General features: G+C 37.8%; 2 protein-coding genes across 3 annotated transcripts in view; one reads left to right on the forward strand and one right to left on the reverse strand.

Moving 5' to 3' along the window:
* Window positions 1-15,777, forward strand: part of Sacm1l (SAC1 like phosphatidylinositide phosphatase) — a 70,671-nt gene that overhangs the window by 51,853 nt on the left and 3,041 nt on the right. For both annotated transcript variants that reach the window (XM_006990791.4, XM_042281926.2), the window contains 8 exons: window positions 2,659-2,738; window positions 5,836-5,934; window positions 7,697-7,835; window positions 11,194-11,263; window positions 11,569-11,641; window positions 12,629-12,722; window positions 12,833-12,925; window positions 13,548-13,605. In XM_006990791.4, the coding sequence (XP_006990853.1) occupies window positions 2,659-2,738; window positions 5,836-5,934; window positions 7,697-7,835; window positions 11,194-11,263; window positions 11,569-11,641; window positions 12,629-12,722; window positions 12,833-12,925; window positions 13,548-13,605 (706 nt within the window). The remainder of the gene's footprint in view (window positions 1-2,658; window positions 2,739-5,835; window positions 5,935-7,696; window positions 7,836-11,193; window positions 11,264-11,568; window positions 11,642-12,628; window positions 12,723-12,832; window positions 12,926-13,547; window positions 13,606-15,777) is intronic.
* The window catches only part of Slc6a20 (solute carrier family 6 member 20), a 52,147-nt gene continuing 39,530 nt past the window's right edge, over window positions 3,161-15,777 (reverse strand). The window contains exon 12 of the mRNA XM_076575539.1: window positions 3,161-9,202. Coding sequence (XP_076431654.1) covers window positions 9,086-9,202 — 117 coding nt within the window. The 3' untranslated portion in view covers window positions 3,161-9,085. The remainder of the gene's footprint in view (window positions 9,203-15,777) is intronic.

Consider the following 15,777-nt stretch of genomic DNA (forward strand, 5'->3'; position numbering starts at 1 on the left):
AAAATTGATTTTTAAATTAACGTTTCTACAACTTTTCACCAGACCAAACAGAAACTGTGATCCTACTAAATGGTCTTTTTTTTTTTTTAAATCACCTTCCCCTTGCTCCTAGTGATTCTGTTTTACTCTCTGATTCTTCTAAATTTGTCTATTTTTATGCTCCTCATATATGTAGACTCATACAATATTTGTCCTCTGTGTTTTACTTGTTTAATTTAGTATAATGTTTTAAAGAGCCATCTATGTCTATCAGAATTGCATTACTTTTAAAGACTGAATAATATCTTACTGGAGGAATGTAAGACATTTTGTTTTTCTATTCATGAATTAATAGACATTTGGATTATTTCTACCTTTTGGTTATGATGAATGAATTAAAGAGCATACCTACCCTCTTAGTTTTGAAGGAGTTTAAAGAAAGGTGGTACTGCCGGGCGATGGTGGCACACGCCTTTAATCCCAGCACTCGGGAGGCAGAGCCAGGCGGATCTCTGTGAGTTCGAGGCCAGCCTGGGCTACCAAGTGAGCTCCAGGAAAGGCGCAAAGCTACACAAAGAAACCCTGTCTCGAAAAACAAACAAAAAAAAACAAAACAAAAACAAAAAAAAAAAAAAAAAAGAAAGGTGGTACTAATTTTTATTTAATCCTTAACCTTTTGGTTAAATTGATAAGTGAAGATCTGGTCTGGGGCTTTTCTTTAATAACAGTTCAGTCTCTTTCCTACTTACTGATCTGTTTAGATTTTCCTTTTGTGGAGGGGGAGATGGTGAGGTTGAGGCAAGGCTCTAACTGTTAGCCCAGGCTACCCTTGAACTCTTACATTTTTTCTGTTTTCACTTCTCAAGTGTGAGTATTACATGTGTGAGCTACCACATCCAACTTCCTGTTCTGGTTTTCTGTTTCTTCATGGCTCAGTTTTAGTAGATTATATTTTTTTAGAAATTTGTTCAACTCTAAGTTGCACCTTTTTTTGGGGAGGTTTTTTTTTTTTGTATTTTTTTTGGTATGAATATCCATCATATTCTGTTATAATTTTTATTTTTCTAAAAATTATTAGCAGTGTCCTCATTACTGTTACTGGTTTTAATAATTTGAATCTTCTTGTTCATTGTAACCCAGCTCGTCAGTGTGTTTCAGGACCAGTGTTTGGTCTTCTCTACGTTAATCATGTCATTCCTTTTCTTCTGCCAGCTTTGGGTTTACTTTGTTTTTCTAGCTCTTTAATGTGTAAAGTTAGATTATTAATTTGAAGCTTTTTCTTCTTTCCTTCCTTTATTTTTAAATATTTATTTCTTTTTATTTTCATGTGTATAGGTATGTCATCTGTATTTACTTATGTGTATAATATCTGTGTATGGTGCCCACAGGAGCTAGACGCTATCATCAGATCCCCTGGAACTGTTGTTATAGTTGGTTATGAGCTACTATGTGGATGCTGGGAATTGAACCTGTGTCCTCCTTGAACTCATAGAGCTCTGCTTGCCTCTGCCTCCTGAATGCTAGAATTAAAAGCATGTTGCTACCACCACTAGCTAGTTTTGTTTGTTTTAATATATGCATTTGCAGTAAATTCCCTCTTATCACTGTAATTGTTTTATCTCTTAAATTCTGGTATGCTGGATAAGCCATTTTTCCTGTTTCCTTGTATGACTGATTTTCTTTAAAAATTATGTCATTGATTATTATAATGTTGCAACAATGGAGTCAGTTTTCTTCCCAGAGCTAGTTGTGCTTTGTTTTGTTGTTTTGGTTTTTTGAGTGTTAAAAATTATAGTGATGCACTTGTTACACTTTTCCAGACTCTTTTGCAAGATTTTCCTCACTGTGCATGCTCACTGAAGACTCTCTTTTAATATGTTCAGCTAATGTTTTGGCAGAATTCATTGAACTCTAGGAATTGAAAAAAGACAAAATAACAAAATAAAACAAAAGAACAACCCATCCTCTATTCTTTGTAAACTGGTTCTATACTGGGCACAGTTTACCAGTTAGCCAGCCAGGCATATTTGAAGGCTAAAGAGCAACAGGTGGTGATGTTTGTAGTAGTCGGGATTTTTCTGGATATGTTTCCTGCCTGAGTCTGGAAGTAGCTTTCTGAATTCTTTCTTATATACTGCTGCTTTTGAATGTCCCTATTTTTTAAAGAGCATCACTTGGTTTGTTCAGGCTTTAGGTGGTCTATTTTATGTCTCTATCCAGAAAGAAGCTCTTGCCCCAGGTATCCATTGGCTAATAGTTCAGTTGTAGCTTTTACAATGAGTCCAATGTTTTTTTTTACCTTTGTGCAGTTACACCGTACAGAGATAGTTTAGTTCTTCAGATGTGTGTAGTTACATGTACATCGGGTCTTGTCTGCTTCTACTGGTTTGATGAAGGGAGCTAAAAACAAAGCTCCTATTGTTTACAACAAAATTCATCATCCTTATGTTGGAAGAGGAAGGTCAAAATGCTGCAGAGGTTTCTTGCAGCTTAGAAGGTGGCTTTTTCTTGATGGATATTTTGTTGGTTGCTGTAAATTTTGATTACTTTTCCATAGGTCCTACAAAGTTGGTTCAGATGACTTCCTTTTAAAGCTTAGCATTTCCTTGTTAATTTCCTGGTATCACTCTCTATCTAAATAAAAAGTCATGCTGTTTTATTTATTTATTTTTTTTACAGGTGAACCACAAGGGATCAGAGAAACCACTTGAGCAGACATTTGCGAAAATGGTGTCATCCTTGGGTAGTGGGATGATCAGGTATCTTACTAGGTGTCTGTTGTAGAGCCTTTCAAGTCACATGTGCACTTATGTATATAAATACAAAGAGTAAGCTATTATATTTCAACTTGCATTTTAAAACAGTGTGTATGTGTGTGCATGTGGAGTGCTCATGGAGGCTGGATGTAAGCAACCCAATATGGATGCAGGTTATTGAACATGGGTCATCCTCTAGAAGAGCAGCAAGTACTTTTAATTGCTCAACCATCTCTCTAACCCCCAGCTTGCATATTTTCAGTACCAGATGCAAGTGTAATTTTCCTTTTGGTTGGTTTGAAATTTTCTCTGATGTAATTTATATTACAGAGTAACTTTAAGGTCAAGTTTTGAATTTAATCTCTAGTTAAAATCTTTTCATCAAGGTTTTGCAAAACAGTGGCCTATTAGGTCACAAATACAGGTTTGTTTTTTTTTTTAAGGTTTTTAAACTTTTATGTGTATGTGTGTTTTGCCTACATGTGTGTCTGCATCACACACATGCGGTGCCTACTGAGGCCAGAAGCAAACTGGAGTTACAGATGGTTGTGAGCTGCCATATGGGTACTGGAAATCAAACCTGGGTCTTCTAGAAAAGCAGCCAATGCTTGTAACTGCTGAGCCAACTTTGAAGCCTCTTAAATTTCAGTACTTTAAGATTGCTTGATGTGGTTTTTACCACTGCATGAGCTGGACCAGTTTAACACTGTGTAGTGACCTCATCTGGAGCAGTATCTTTGCCTGTCCAATTAATCATAGGTGGTGGTTTTAGATACTCTGTGATGGTCTGCTTAAAGCTGGGCTACGGCTGATAATTCTGGTCAGAGCACTCAAAATAACTTACAGTGTTGCTTTTTTATAAAGATTTATTTATTTATTATGTATACAGTGTTCTGTCTGCATGTATGCTTGCATGCCAGAAGAGGGCACCAGATCATTGTAGATGGTTGTGAGCCACCTAGTGGTTGCTGGGAACTGAACTCAGAACCTCTGAGCAGCCAGTGCTCTTAACTTTTGAGCCATCTCCCCAGACCAATGTTACTTTTTTGAAGCCTTTTAAAATGCCATTCTTGCTTCCTGTCATCGGCCCACATGTATTTTAGTGCTAATTTCCGAGGGTTACCATTCTCTCTTGAGATAAACATTGAGGTAATAGATCTCTTACATACTAGAAGCCACACTGTGTGGATGGAGCAAGGGAGTCACACAGTAGTGGATGCTTTATCTGCATTTTCACTCTTCAGATGGGAGCACAGTCCCATCTGGAACCGTGTCCTTCCAGTCATTCTACTTGTGATTCCTGAGCAGAAAGTAGAATTAGTTATATGCCATACTTCATGTAGCCAGTCTTCTCCACTGACTGTCAGAGCTCGACTAATGAGTTTTCCCCCCTCTCAAGGGAAAGATGACAAATGGTAGGACACCTTCACATTTAGAGATTAACTAACTTTGAGTTGGATATAGCACAAATCTTAAAAGGTCTTATTAATAAAAAAAGAAAACCGGAGCCAGATATTGGGGTGAAAGCTGAAAGATCAGAGAAACAGAACAAGTCAGCCACATTCTTACCATCTCTGAATCCTCAGCCTCCAGACAGTGGGTTCCTGTTTCCTCACGCCTTATATACCTTTTTCTGCCCTGCCATCTTACTTCCTGGGATTAAAGGCATGTGTGCTTCCCAAGCAAAGGCATGAGATCTCAAGTGTTGGGATTAAAGGTATGTGCCACCATGCCTGACTCTGTTCCCAGTGTGGCCTTGAACTCATAGAGATCCAGACAGCTCTCTGTCTCCCGAGTGATAGGATTAAGGGCATGTGCCATCACTGTCTGGCCTGTGTCTAATCTAGTAGCTGGCTCTGTCCTCTGATCCCTATATAAGTTTTATTGGGGTACATAATATATCACCACAGTTGTACTTCTTAAATATTAGGTAATTGTAAAGGGTTCATTATAGATTGACAGAATTTTCTCTGCATATATGTGTGTGATGTATAGATGTTGGTAAAGGAAAGTGATGCGGGGACAGGAGTGGGTGGGTAGGCTGGGCAGTAGCTAATACTATAGAGACTGTCTTGTGGCCCTGTACTTCTTACAGTCTCTAGTACACAACAGACACCCAGCCTAATCCACCATAGACTGTGCTGAGTTTCAATACTTTGAGCGTATTGATCTGGAAAATAGCAAGAAGAAACCATATTCTTTGCACACAGGGATAGGAAATAAATATATATTAGGTATTCAGTTGGATTGTGCCTCTTGAAGTGTATATGTCAGTACTGTAAGTCTGATCTGCTTTACTAGTATTTGCTGTGCTTATCTGCTTTTATCTGCAGGCCCCTAGAATAACATGTGAAAATAAAATTTATCTTATAATTTTAATTAATTTGTCTTCCACTGTTGATAGGAGCATGGGAGATGTGTGTGTGAGTAATAGTAGTAGTAGTTGTGTGTGTGTAGAGGAGGAGGAGTAGTCGTGTGTATGTAGTAGTAGTAGGAAGGTGGATGTGAGTAGTAGTAGTTGTGTGTGTGTAGTAGTAGTAGTAGTAGGGAGGTGTGTGTGTGAGTAGTAGTAGTAGTCTTAGTGTGTGTGTGGTAGTTGTGTGTGTAGTAGTAGTTGTGTATGTTTAGTAGTAGTAGTATGTGTAAGTAGTAGTAATAGTAAGGAGGCATGTGTGTAGTAGTAGTTGTGTATGTGTGTAATAGTAGTAAGGTGTGTGTGTATGAGTAGTAGTAGTTGTGCATGTATAGTGGTGGTTGGTGTATGTGTAGTAGTAGTGTCTATGGTAGTAGTTGTGTATGTAGTAGTAGTGTGTATGAGTAGTAGTGTTATGTGTGTATAGTAGTACTTGGTTTGTGTGTGGTAGTAGTAGCAGTAGTAGGGAGGTGTGTGTTTGTGAGTAGTAGTAAGTAGTAGGGAGATGTGTGTATGTGTAGTAGTAGTAATAATTGTTGTTTTAATAAGCCCAGAATAAAGGAGGCTCTATATTCCTAAGTATTATGCATATTCACATATAGAGAAAAATCATCTTAATAGGAATTATTAATAGAAGGAAATTGAATGGTCTCCTCAGTTTCTGAGTATGTGGGATTTTTTTGGTAGGTATTTTGCCTTTGATTTCCATAAGGAGTGTAAAAATATGAGATGGGACCGACTAAGTATTTTATTGGATCAAGTAGCAGAAATACAGGATGAATTAAGGTAAGCCATATTACTTCTTTACAGAGATAAGGGGGAGAGATATCTGTTTGTGCCAATCTTATTAATTATATATTATTTAGCAGATTTGTAAAGCTGTTTCACTGGGTTATCAGTGCTTATATATGCTGTTTTATCTTAATATTTTTGTATTGGAAGAGTGTTGTTGGTTAAAGAATAACTCTGAATTTTTACAATTGGGCTGATGTCAGGAATATTCATATATTTTCCAACTTTTACAAAATTGCAGTTGGTTTATTACTATTTTGGTTTCAGGTGTCTGTCATTTTATCACAGCATTCTATTAGGAGCCTTTGTAATGACAATTTTCAGTGTCTTCTCTGCAGCCTGTTAGGTCACAACATAGCTTTAATTAGATGCTTCCTATCACATGGAGTGTCTGGGTCCTCTCCTTACTTCTGACACAGTGTGCTATAAGTGGTTCTCTTTAAATGAGTATTGTGTATCTTTGTGTGTGTGTTAAAATTTTGCTTGCAAAAAGATTCTTTAGCATAAGATTAGTGGAGCAAAAGATTGGAACATCTTTATGGTGCTTTTTGAAATGTTTGCTAAATGTTTTAGTGTGCTGGTTCACAGGTTTGTTTTAAAGCCAAAATAATCTATTCACCATGCTATTGTTTTACCTCTGTGATAGTTCTAACCTAGTACTCCACATGTACTTTTTTGTTTAATTTTTAAATTTTTGACAGTTTTTTTTTTACTTGTATACAGGATGCCAAATGTACTTTTAAGTTTCAATTATGTCTCTGATGAGCATTATTCTGTTCAATTAAAAATATATTAGTATACATAGCTATGAACTACAGTTACTTTGTTTTCCTGTGACATTCTATCATGAACACAGATAGTAAAGGATGATAGGGTTGTACTGTGGCTGGCTATTGAGAAGAGATTGGCTAGGTTTGGCATTGTTGGTGGAGGGGATGGTGCCTTAGGTTCACCATTAATTGCTGTCATGCAGGAATTTTGAGGGGGCTAGTGTAGTAGCACACAGCTTTAATCCCAGCACTTGGAGGCAGAGGCAGGCGGCTCTCTGTAAGTTCAAGGCCAGCCTGGTCTACAAAGCTAGTTCCAGGATAGCTAGGACTGTTACACAGAGAACCTTGTCTTGAAAAACCAAAAATAAATAATTGAATGAATAAATAAATAAATACACTCAGAAGTTTGCCATCATGTTTGGCTACTGTATACATATTTGCGTGATCAAAGGGAAAGGAAAATTGAGTTTTCAAAAATGTACTTTTCCTATTTTGTTCTATTTGCATGGTTATTCATTTTAAAAGAGAGAAAAAAAACATTTTAAGTGCATTTTCCAACCTTTGCTTCAGAGATTGTGGTTCCATTGATTCTCAAGGCTAAGAATTTTTATTTGTAACTCGGGAGATTCTGATAGGGATTTTGGAGAAGCCATTAGCCCTGATGTGTTGGGACATGGCTGAAATCATGTTAAAGCGACCTTAAGAAGCATGGTTTCCATATCAATTGTTTCCTTCACTGTTCTCCCTATGTTTGACTTCTGTGAAAGCTGTGTTTTGAAAAAAACAAAAAACAAACCTGTGTTGCCTCAGCCATTCAGATTCTCATTTGGTCTAGAAAAATGAAATATGCCTACTGTGCACTCCATCTGGCCTTGTAATTTATGGTTTTAACTAAGATCACCCCATAAAACCTGTCTTCTAAGAGTTGTGTTGCTGGTATGTTTAGTGTACTTTGGTATAAGAGTGCTCACATAAATGTGTTTCAGTTATTTTTTAGTAGACTCTGCTGGCAAGGTGGTAACAAACCAAGAAGGAGTTTTCCGCAGCAACTGCATGGATTGTCTTGATAGAACTAATGTGATCCAGAGTTTATTAGCTCGACGTTCCCTTCAGGCCCAGCTGCAGGTGAATATTACTTTCTTGAATCTTTTATTGACAAAAAAAAATACATATTTTAAAAAAGAAGAAAAGAACCTTTGAAAACCAACAAAAAGTACTCACATTGTCTGCGCCCTAACTTGATGTTTTTATTTTTGTATCTTGCCATCACTGGTATATGTAAGTTTTCCATAACTCATCAGAGCACATGTGTGGTCCCTAGTTTGCCATTTTCCTTTAGTATTTATGTAATCATAGTTTTAAATAGTATATATTTAACTATAATTTATTAAGCCATTTACATTACTGCATTTTGGGGCCTTTATGTAATACTATGGAGAATGTATCTGTTTTTAATATCATTAACTTGAATTACTTCCTTTGGGTTTTAGTTTCCTTTCCAAATGCTTTGATTAATTAAGCTTGACCAAATCAATTTAGGGAGCAAAGATTTATTCTAGCTCACAATTCTGGGTTGTAGTCCATCACTCTGAAGTGCCATGTGAGAGCATTCCTGGGGAGACATGAACAAATGTATGTTCATTCCTGATAGGGAATCCACAACACTATTCTTACCAAAGTAAGAATAATCATTGAAGTCCAACTTAGTCAATCAGTGAGTTCATTGGGGTTACTTAGAGGAGCAAAAATAACTCAAATACGTATTACCTACAGCCTACACTAAGAGGTGATGGCTCATGAAACTGGAAACCTGGAGGGTACTGCATGACTTGCAGGCAGCTTGAAAGGTTGAAGAGTCACTTTCAGGCATCTTGGTGGTTTTGAGGGTGTCTCGGTAGTCTTTAGTATTTTCATAAGTTGGGAAATAAGGGAGGGACCTAGAGTTATCTAGTCAGTTTCAGGGACTTGCTAAGCTTCTGAGTTCTTTAGTTTATAGTCATGAGTTTTCCTGCAAGATAGAATGTTTTATCTTGGAAGAAATTGTTAAACAACATGGAGATGTCAAAGAATCAAGATTCTGAAGCAGCCAGTTACATCTACAGTCAAGTGCAGAGAGAGTGAATGTATGCATTCTTGCTAGTGCTCAGCTCATTTTTACCTCTTTTCATAATTCAGGACATGTCTAGTTAGGGTTTCTGTTGCTGTGAAGAGACACCATGACGATGACAACTCTTTTAAAGGAAAACATTTCATTGAGGTGGAGGCTTATAGTTTTGAAGGTTTAGTCCATTATCATCATGGCAGGGAGCATGGTGGCTGGGAATCGGGCAGCATGCAGGCAGACAGACATGGTGCTGAAGAAGGAGCTGAGGATTCTACATCTTGATCCAAGGGCAACAGGAAGTGAATTGAGATACTGGGTGTGGCTTGAGCATATATGAGACCTCAAAGCCCATCTTCACAGTGACACACTTCCTCCAGCAAGGCCATACCTGTTCCAACAAAGCCACACCTCCCAATAATGCCATTCTCTATGAGCTTATGGGCGCCAGTTACATTCAAATTCCCACAGGACACAAAGGAGTGGTATTGCTCACCATCAAGTTGGGTTGCCCGCATCAGTAATGAAATCAAGACAATCGATTAGCCCATCTTAATCTACACAACCCCTCATTGAGACTCTTCCCAAGTGACTCTAGGTTGTGTCAAGTTGATGATTAAACTAAACTTAGTTGGGCTAATTCCTAGAAGTGAAATTACAAAATTAAGGAGAATAAATATATTACTTTCTAAGAGGTCCCATATCGGTTTATTTTGATGTCAGCAATGAATAAGTGAATCCATTCTATGGAACTCTAGCTGCATTAGATATTTTTGTTTTAAGATATGTCTTATTTGTTTTGTTTTGCTTTTTGTTTCTGAAGCAGGGTCACTCTGTAGCACATGTAGGTTTTTAACTCTTGTTTCCCATGCCTCAACCTCCTAAATTCTAGGATTACAGACCTATGCTACCATATCCAACTCCTTTTTTTCTAATTTAGTGGTATATGAAGATTGTTTTGAAGGGTATAGCTCAGTTGGTAGAATGCTTGCTTAGTATGGATGAAGCACTGGATTTGATCCTACATAAACTGTGTATGGTGGCACATAGCTATAATCACAGCATTTGAAAGTGGAAGCAGAAGATTCAGGCCACCCTGAGCTATATGAGACCCTGTCTCAAAAACAAACAAACAAAAAATTATTTTTATTTGAATCTCTTGTTCTGACAAAGGACATTAGCTTCTTGATTAAACGTTTCTGGCATAATTTCTTTTTAAATAGGATTGTGCTAAGGAGAACAAATAGATGCAAACGGCTTCTTCTATATGTATATTCAATTTTAAATATGAACAAAGCCTATACTTCTAAATCACATTGGCATTTGTTGTGAAGGACAAAGTATGTTCCAAATGTCTAGATAATTTATAATTATTAAACTTTGCTTTTGACAATTTTTTGACACTCAGGAAATTTTGGTGTCTGCTTTAGAAGGAATTATTCCTGAGTCATAAAGTAACTGTGTCAAAGGAGTGATGAGCAGTCTAGTTTGTGCTGTGTCAATCTATTGAAGATACTTCAGCTATAGTTTTCAGTAGAAAAGGATTAGGAATGGTTTGGTCCCATGGCTACTCAGAGCCTGCTGAATTAGGTTCTATGATCTATTTCATGTGCTAAATACAGTTTGCTGAAACATAATGAACTTCAGAGCATCTTTGGGCAGGAGTCTGTGAGGTGGCCTTGTCAGATGGTGTGGGAACTCTCCCACTGAGCTTTTCCCTCCAGTAGGGGCAGTTTTGCGCAGCTAAAAGCCACTGAGGCGTTCTGACTCATTCTTGGCAAGAGATGGTGAGGTGTTATCTGAAGTGGTTCAGAAAGTTGATGATTTGAAACAAAGTCCAAGATAGGGCTTCCTAATATGTGGTTGGTAGACTCCAAAGAGTAGTCCATAGAGAATCCAGGGGCTCAGCCACCCTGGAAATTTTATAAAAAGAGCTGTGTGTGTGCACTTGTATATAAGCTCATGTGTGGGTGCAGTTTTGGGGAAGATGAATATGTATAATTCATCAGATTCTTAGAGGTCCTTGGGGAAAGTAAGACTTCAGTGACTTAGATGTGGAAGCCTGGGATGATGAATGGTGAGGAAGGCAGAAGGGTAAAGGGTACAGAAGGGAAGGAGGAGTAAGTCTCGTAGTAGGTTTCCCTCTACCTTTTTTTTCCTCCTTCTAATACCATTCAGCTATTATCCCTGTTGTCCTGGGTTTAAGGGAGTGTGGGTAGAGGAACTTCTACAGTCTGTGGTGGGTGGACAAGAGCTCTAAAAGCTGAAGCACACCTGTGCTTTGCACCGGCAGGAAAAGAACCCCCATGATAGGATTTTCTTCCTAAGTCAGGTCTGCTAAAATCTTATCACTCATAAATGCTGGTGTGATTCTTTTTCTAGAGACTAGGAGTTTTGCATGTGGGACAGAAGCTTGAAGAACAAGATGAATTTGAAAAGATTTATAAAAATGGTAGGTAATTTCTTTTTTTTTTTTTTTTTTTTTTTTTTTTTTTTTTTTTTTTTTTTTTTTTTTGGTTTTTCGAGACAGGGTTTCTCTGTGTAGCTTTGCGCCTTTCCTGGAGCTCACTTGGTAGCCCAGGCTGGCCTCGAACTCACAGAGATCCGCCTGGCTCTGCCTCCCGAGTGCTGGGATTAAAGGCGTGCGCCACCACCGCCCGGCTTAGGTAATTTCTTAATAGAGCAAAGTTGTTCAAATTTTGAAATCAGTATTTTATATAAGAACTTTAATTGGCTGTTATTTTATTTTTCCCAAAGCCTGGGCTGATAATGCTAATGCTTGTGCCAAACAGTATGCAGGAACTGGTGCCTTGAAGACTGACTTTACAAGGTAACCCACACTTTTCATTTGTATTCCACATCAGTGGCTTGTAGTCCTAATGCTTTCTGGAGTTCTGTGGTTAGCTTTCAGGAAACAGTTTTACAGACCAAGCTCCTGGGCTTCACTAGGACTGTCAAGATTGCTGAAAGATGAAGCTCGGGCACTGGTGGGTTCCTATCCTCCTTGGGACAGTCTGATGCACAGAGGGTTAAGGGTTCTATGGTGCTTCTCTGACATCACTGTGCATCCAAATCACCAGTCTGACTTCACAGGTGTGTGGGCACAGCCTGTGAGCTGTACCTCTGCCAAGCTTCCAGACAATACTCCTGCTCTTTTTATTTGTTCTAGGTGCCTTTAGATCTTTTCTATAACACTGTAAAGATTTCTGAGAGCAAATGTTATTGCTAGTTGCTGTGTTCTTTTATATTTCTTAACATGGGCTGTACTTCTTTTCATAGTTCTTTGTTTTTGTAGCTAAAACTGTTTCACTTTCTTGCATCTTCTTGGTAATGTTTTAGGGAACAAATACAATTGATCCTCTTATCCATGAATTGTATCAATGGATTTAGCCAGCCACTAATCAAAGTGTATTTGTGTCTGTACTGAGCATGTGCACATTTTTTTCAATATCATCATTTCCTGAAAAATACAGGCTAATGGCTATTTGCCTCACACTTACATTGTATTAGACATCATAAGTAATTTAGAAAGAATAAGGGAGTATGAATAGGATACGTGGAAACACTATACCTTTTTATATGAGGGACTTGAACATCTGTAGACAAGTGTCTAGTAGGGTTCCTTGTTGATACAAGGGGACAACTATATATATTTCTTGGGCCTGCTAGTGACTTCTTTGTGAAATGTCTATATTTTCAGGGATATTTTTTAATGTCTTTACTGATCATGTATTTTTATAAAAAAAGAGTCACTGTTCATAAAACTTAGAATTTAGTATGCATGCATATAATTTAAAATTGGACCTCTCTTAACCAGAACTGGAAAAAGAACTCGGTTGGGACTTATAATGGATGGTTGCAACTCATTATTACGGTATTACAAGAACAACTTTTCTGATGGATTTAGACAAGTAAGTTTGTATTTGATGATTTTTGGCATTGAATGGTTATATCTTTGCATTATTGCTCAGTATAGTCAAATCAAATTGGAAAGTTCACAATTTCCTTCTTTCTTTTCTAGGATTCCATAGACTTATTTCTTGGAAACTATTCAGTGGATGAATTAGAATCTCACAGTCCTTTAAGTGTTCCAAGGGACTGGAAATTCCTGGCAGTAAGAAAATTATGATTTTTCAAGATTGAAAGTATTGTGTCTGAAAGTGTAGAAAACACCTCTGTTGACAAGATTGCATGCTGCTTCCCCCACAAAGATAAGACCAGAGTACAGAGAAAATAACTGAGTATTTGCTTTCTTTCCTGACTCTACCATACTTCCTTTTTGTGTAAGAACACATAAGGAACTGTAGAGGAGTCCTTTTTTTCAGGAGAACTTCAGTCTTATTGTGATCAGAGAATTGCTAGAGATAAATTTGTAAATGAAAGGCAAAGTGTGTTTGGAATACTTTTCTTTCCTCCTCTGTTCACAATACTTTGCAGCTTTTCTGGGGCCTTATGCCAGATGGCAAGGTGCCCTGGATGGAAGAGAGGTCTGTTGTCCTGGACAGTTATTTCTCAGGTTTGGAGCAGAAGCATGTTTCCTTAGATCTCATAACTTTACCAGTTTGAAGATTTAGGTCACTGTGCTTAAACCCATAAATAATGGTGTTTGATTAAAAAAATATCTTGTGTATATGAGCTTGCAGAAGTTTTGCTCTTTTCCAAGCTTGATGGACATACATTATTTTATAGCCACTGCTTATTCCTAAACATCTGTGTCTTTCAATCGTATTTTTCAGTTGCCTATCATCATGGTTGTTGCCTTTTCAATGTGTATCATCTGTTTGCTTATGGCTGGTAAGTGTATTCTTGTGTCATATTCTTTTTATCACTCTTGAGGCAGGGTCTTACTGTTTAGCTCTGGCTGGCGTGGAATTCGCTATGTAGACCAAGCTGACCTTGAACTAAGAAAGATCTGCCTACCTCTGCCTCCTGAGTTCTGGGAGTGTGTGCCATAATGCTTGCCTTCTTACATTTATCTTTTAGAATGTTGAATTGGTTGTTCATCTTGAGTTTTGAGTCCACTCAGTACTTGATGTTTACTTACTAAGTTTAATGAGTAGTTTGATAATTGGGTTTTATTTTTGTATGTGTGTGTAGTGCTAAGCAGCACTCTGCCACTAGGACACACCTCTAATTCCTAGCAGTTTTCTCTTGTTGTTATTAGTGGTAGTGGTGATTCTTTGTTTAAAATCTCATTTTATTTTAAATTAGTATACAGGCTATTTGATATCATTATAGCATTTTCAAACAGTGTTTTAGTGATTCTCCTTCTCCCTTATCTCCCCCACCCCCTTCTGCTTTAATTACTATTATTATCACCTGAGGGGTGCACATGTAGAAGTCAGAGGACAACTTTGGAATTAGTTCTCCTTCCACTTTTATATCCAAGGATCAAACTCAGGTTGCCAGGCTTGCAAAACAAGTACCTTTACCTACTAAGCTATTTGGCTAGCCCTATTTTTTTAACTTAAGCTATATATATATATATATATATTTTCTTGTTACCAAACTAACACATAATAATTATAGAGAATATAATTAGGTAAAAAGAAAAATAAAAGTTGTTACTCTGCCTTCTAGAGATAAGCTAACCCTTCATAATTATTTTAAAATTATTGTGTATATAAGTATGTTGCTTGTGTAAGGCAAAGTGTGTGTGCAATGGTGCATTTGTAGAGGTCAGAGAACAACTTGGAGGAGTTGCTTCTCTCCTTGCACTGTGGGCTCTAGGGATTAGACTCAGATTACCATGTCTGTATGACAAGAGCCTTTACCCACTGAGTAACTTTGCTGGCCCTTATTCATATTTTGATGTTTGTTTTGTTTCTTGAGACAGGGCTAACCTGAAACTTCTATGTAGATGGCTTTCTGGATGGCATCCTCCTGATGCTCCTCCCCAGCCTCCCATGTCCTTTGGTGCCTGGCTTTCCATAGCACTCTCTGTACTTGTCTTCTGGCATGTTCCTCATTAAACTCATGAATATGAAGAAATTTGTTTTTTAGAGGTGGAATATTCTCCTGGTGCATCTGATAGAACCACCATGTATTTTTCTGCACAGAATGATTTTCTCACTGTTTTTACCACCCAGTTATCAGATTTTTGAGGGAGAGACTATTTTGTTCATTGTTTTGTCTGCTGTGTCTGGGCTATAGTAAACTCCCAGGTGCTTTCTGAATTAGGGATTGGCATCCTACCACCACCACCTTAGTCTCTAATATCATCAGTATGCACTTTTTAGGAGGAGGATCAGTGCCATGCATCTCTGTCCTCAACGGAGTTTAGCACTGTGAACAGTCACCACATAGTTTGATACAGTACTAGAGTTTGTTGACTAGAGGGAAGAAGCCATAGTAACTTGCCAAACTAGTTAGCAAACTTCTGTAAAGAGCCAGACAGTAAATATTTTTGTCTTTATCTATTTCATGTTGTCTCTGTAGTATATTCTTTGACCTTCTAAAAATGTAAAACCCATTCTTACCTTCAGTGAAAACAGGAAAAGCGTATAGGAATTGCTTACAGTAATGATTGTGATTCTCTGTCAGGTTTTATAGCAGGAAGGAAAAGGGGATAAATCTAGTCAGCATGTGCTGGTTGCTCAGAGGCTAATAGCTGGTTTCATTCACTCCCTGGATCCTCTGACTTAAGAAACACTGCCCAGTGGGTGCCCATTTCCTGAAAGTCACTCCCATTAGATCAAAGTTTACTAACTTTTGTTTTGTTTCCTATGCTTATGACTGGTTAAAGAACTTCTAGAGGGATAAGAAAAGTTAATCTCAAGATCTTGACCTGAGTGAAGTAGTGGATTCCTCTGGGAAGTGTGCAATAGCTTATAGGAAGCTTCATTCTTGACCTGGGAAGGAGCACAGGGGCACAGTTCTTACCTAGCATGCTTAAGGTCCTGGTTCAGTCCTGTCCTGGTTAGGGTTTTTTTTTCCCCTTCCCAACTTGATGCAGGCTAGAGGCAT

Source organism: Peromyscus maniculatus, chromosome 7, assembly GCF_049852395.1.
Source record: "Peromyscus maniculatus bairdii isolate BWxNUB_F1_BW_parent chromosome 7, HU_Pman_BW_mat_3.1, whole genome shotgun sequence".
Taxonomy (NCBI): Eukaryota; Metazoa; Chordata; class Mammalia; order Rodentia; family Cricetidae; genus Peromyscus; species Peromyscus maniculatus.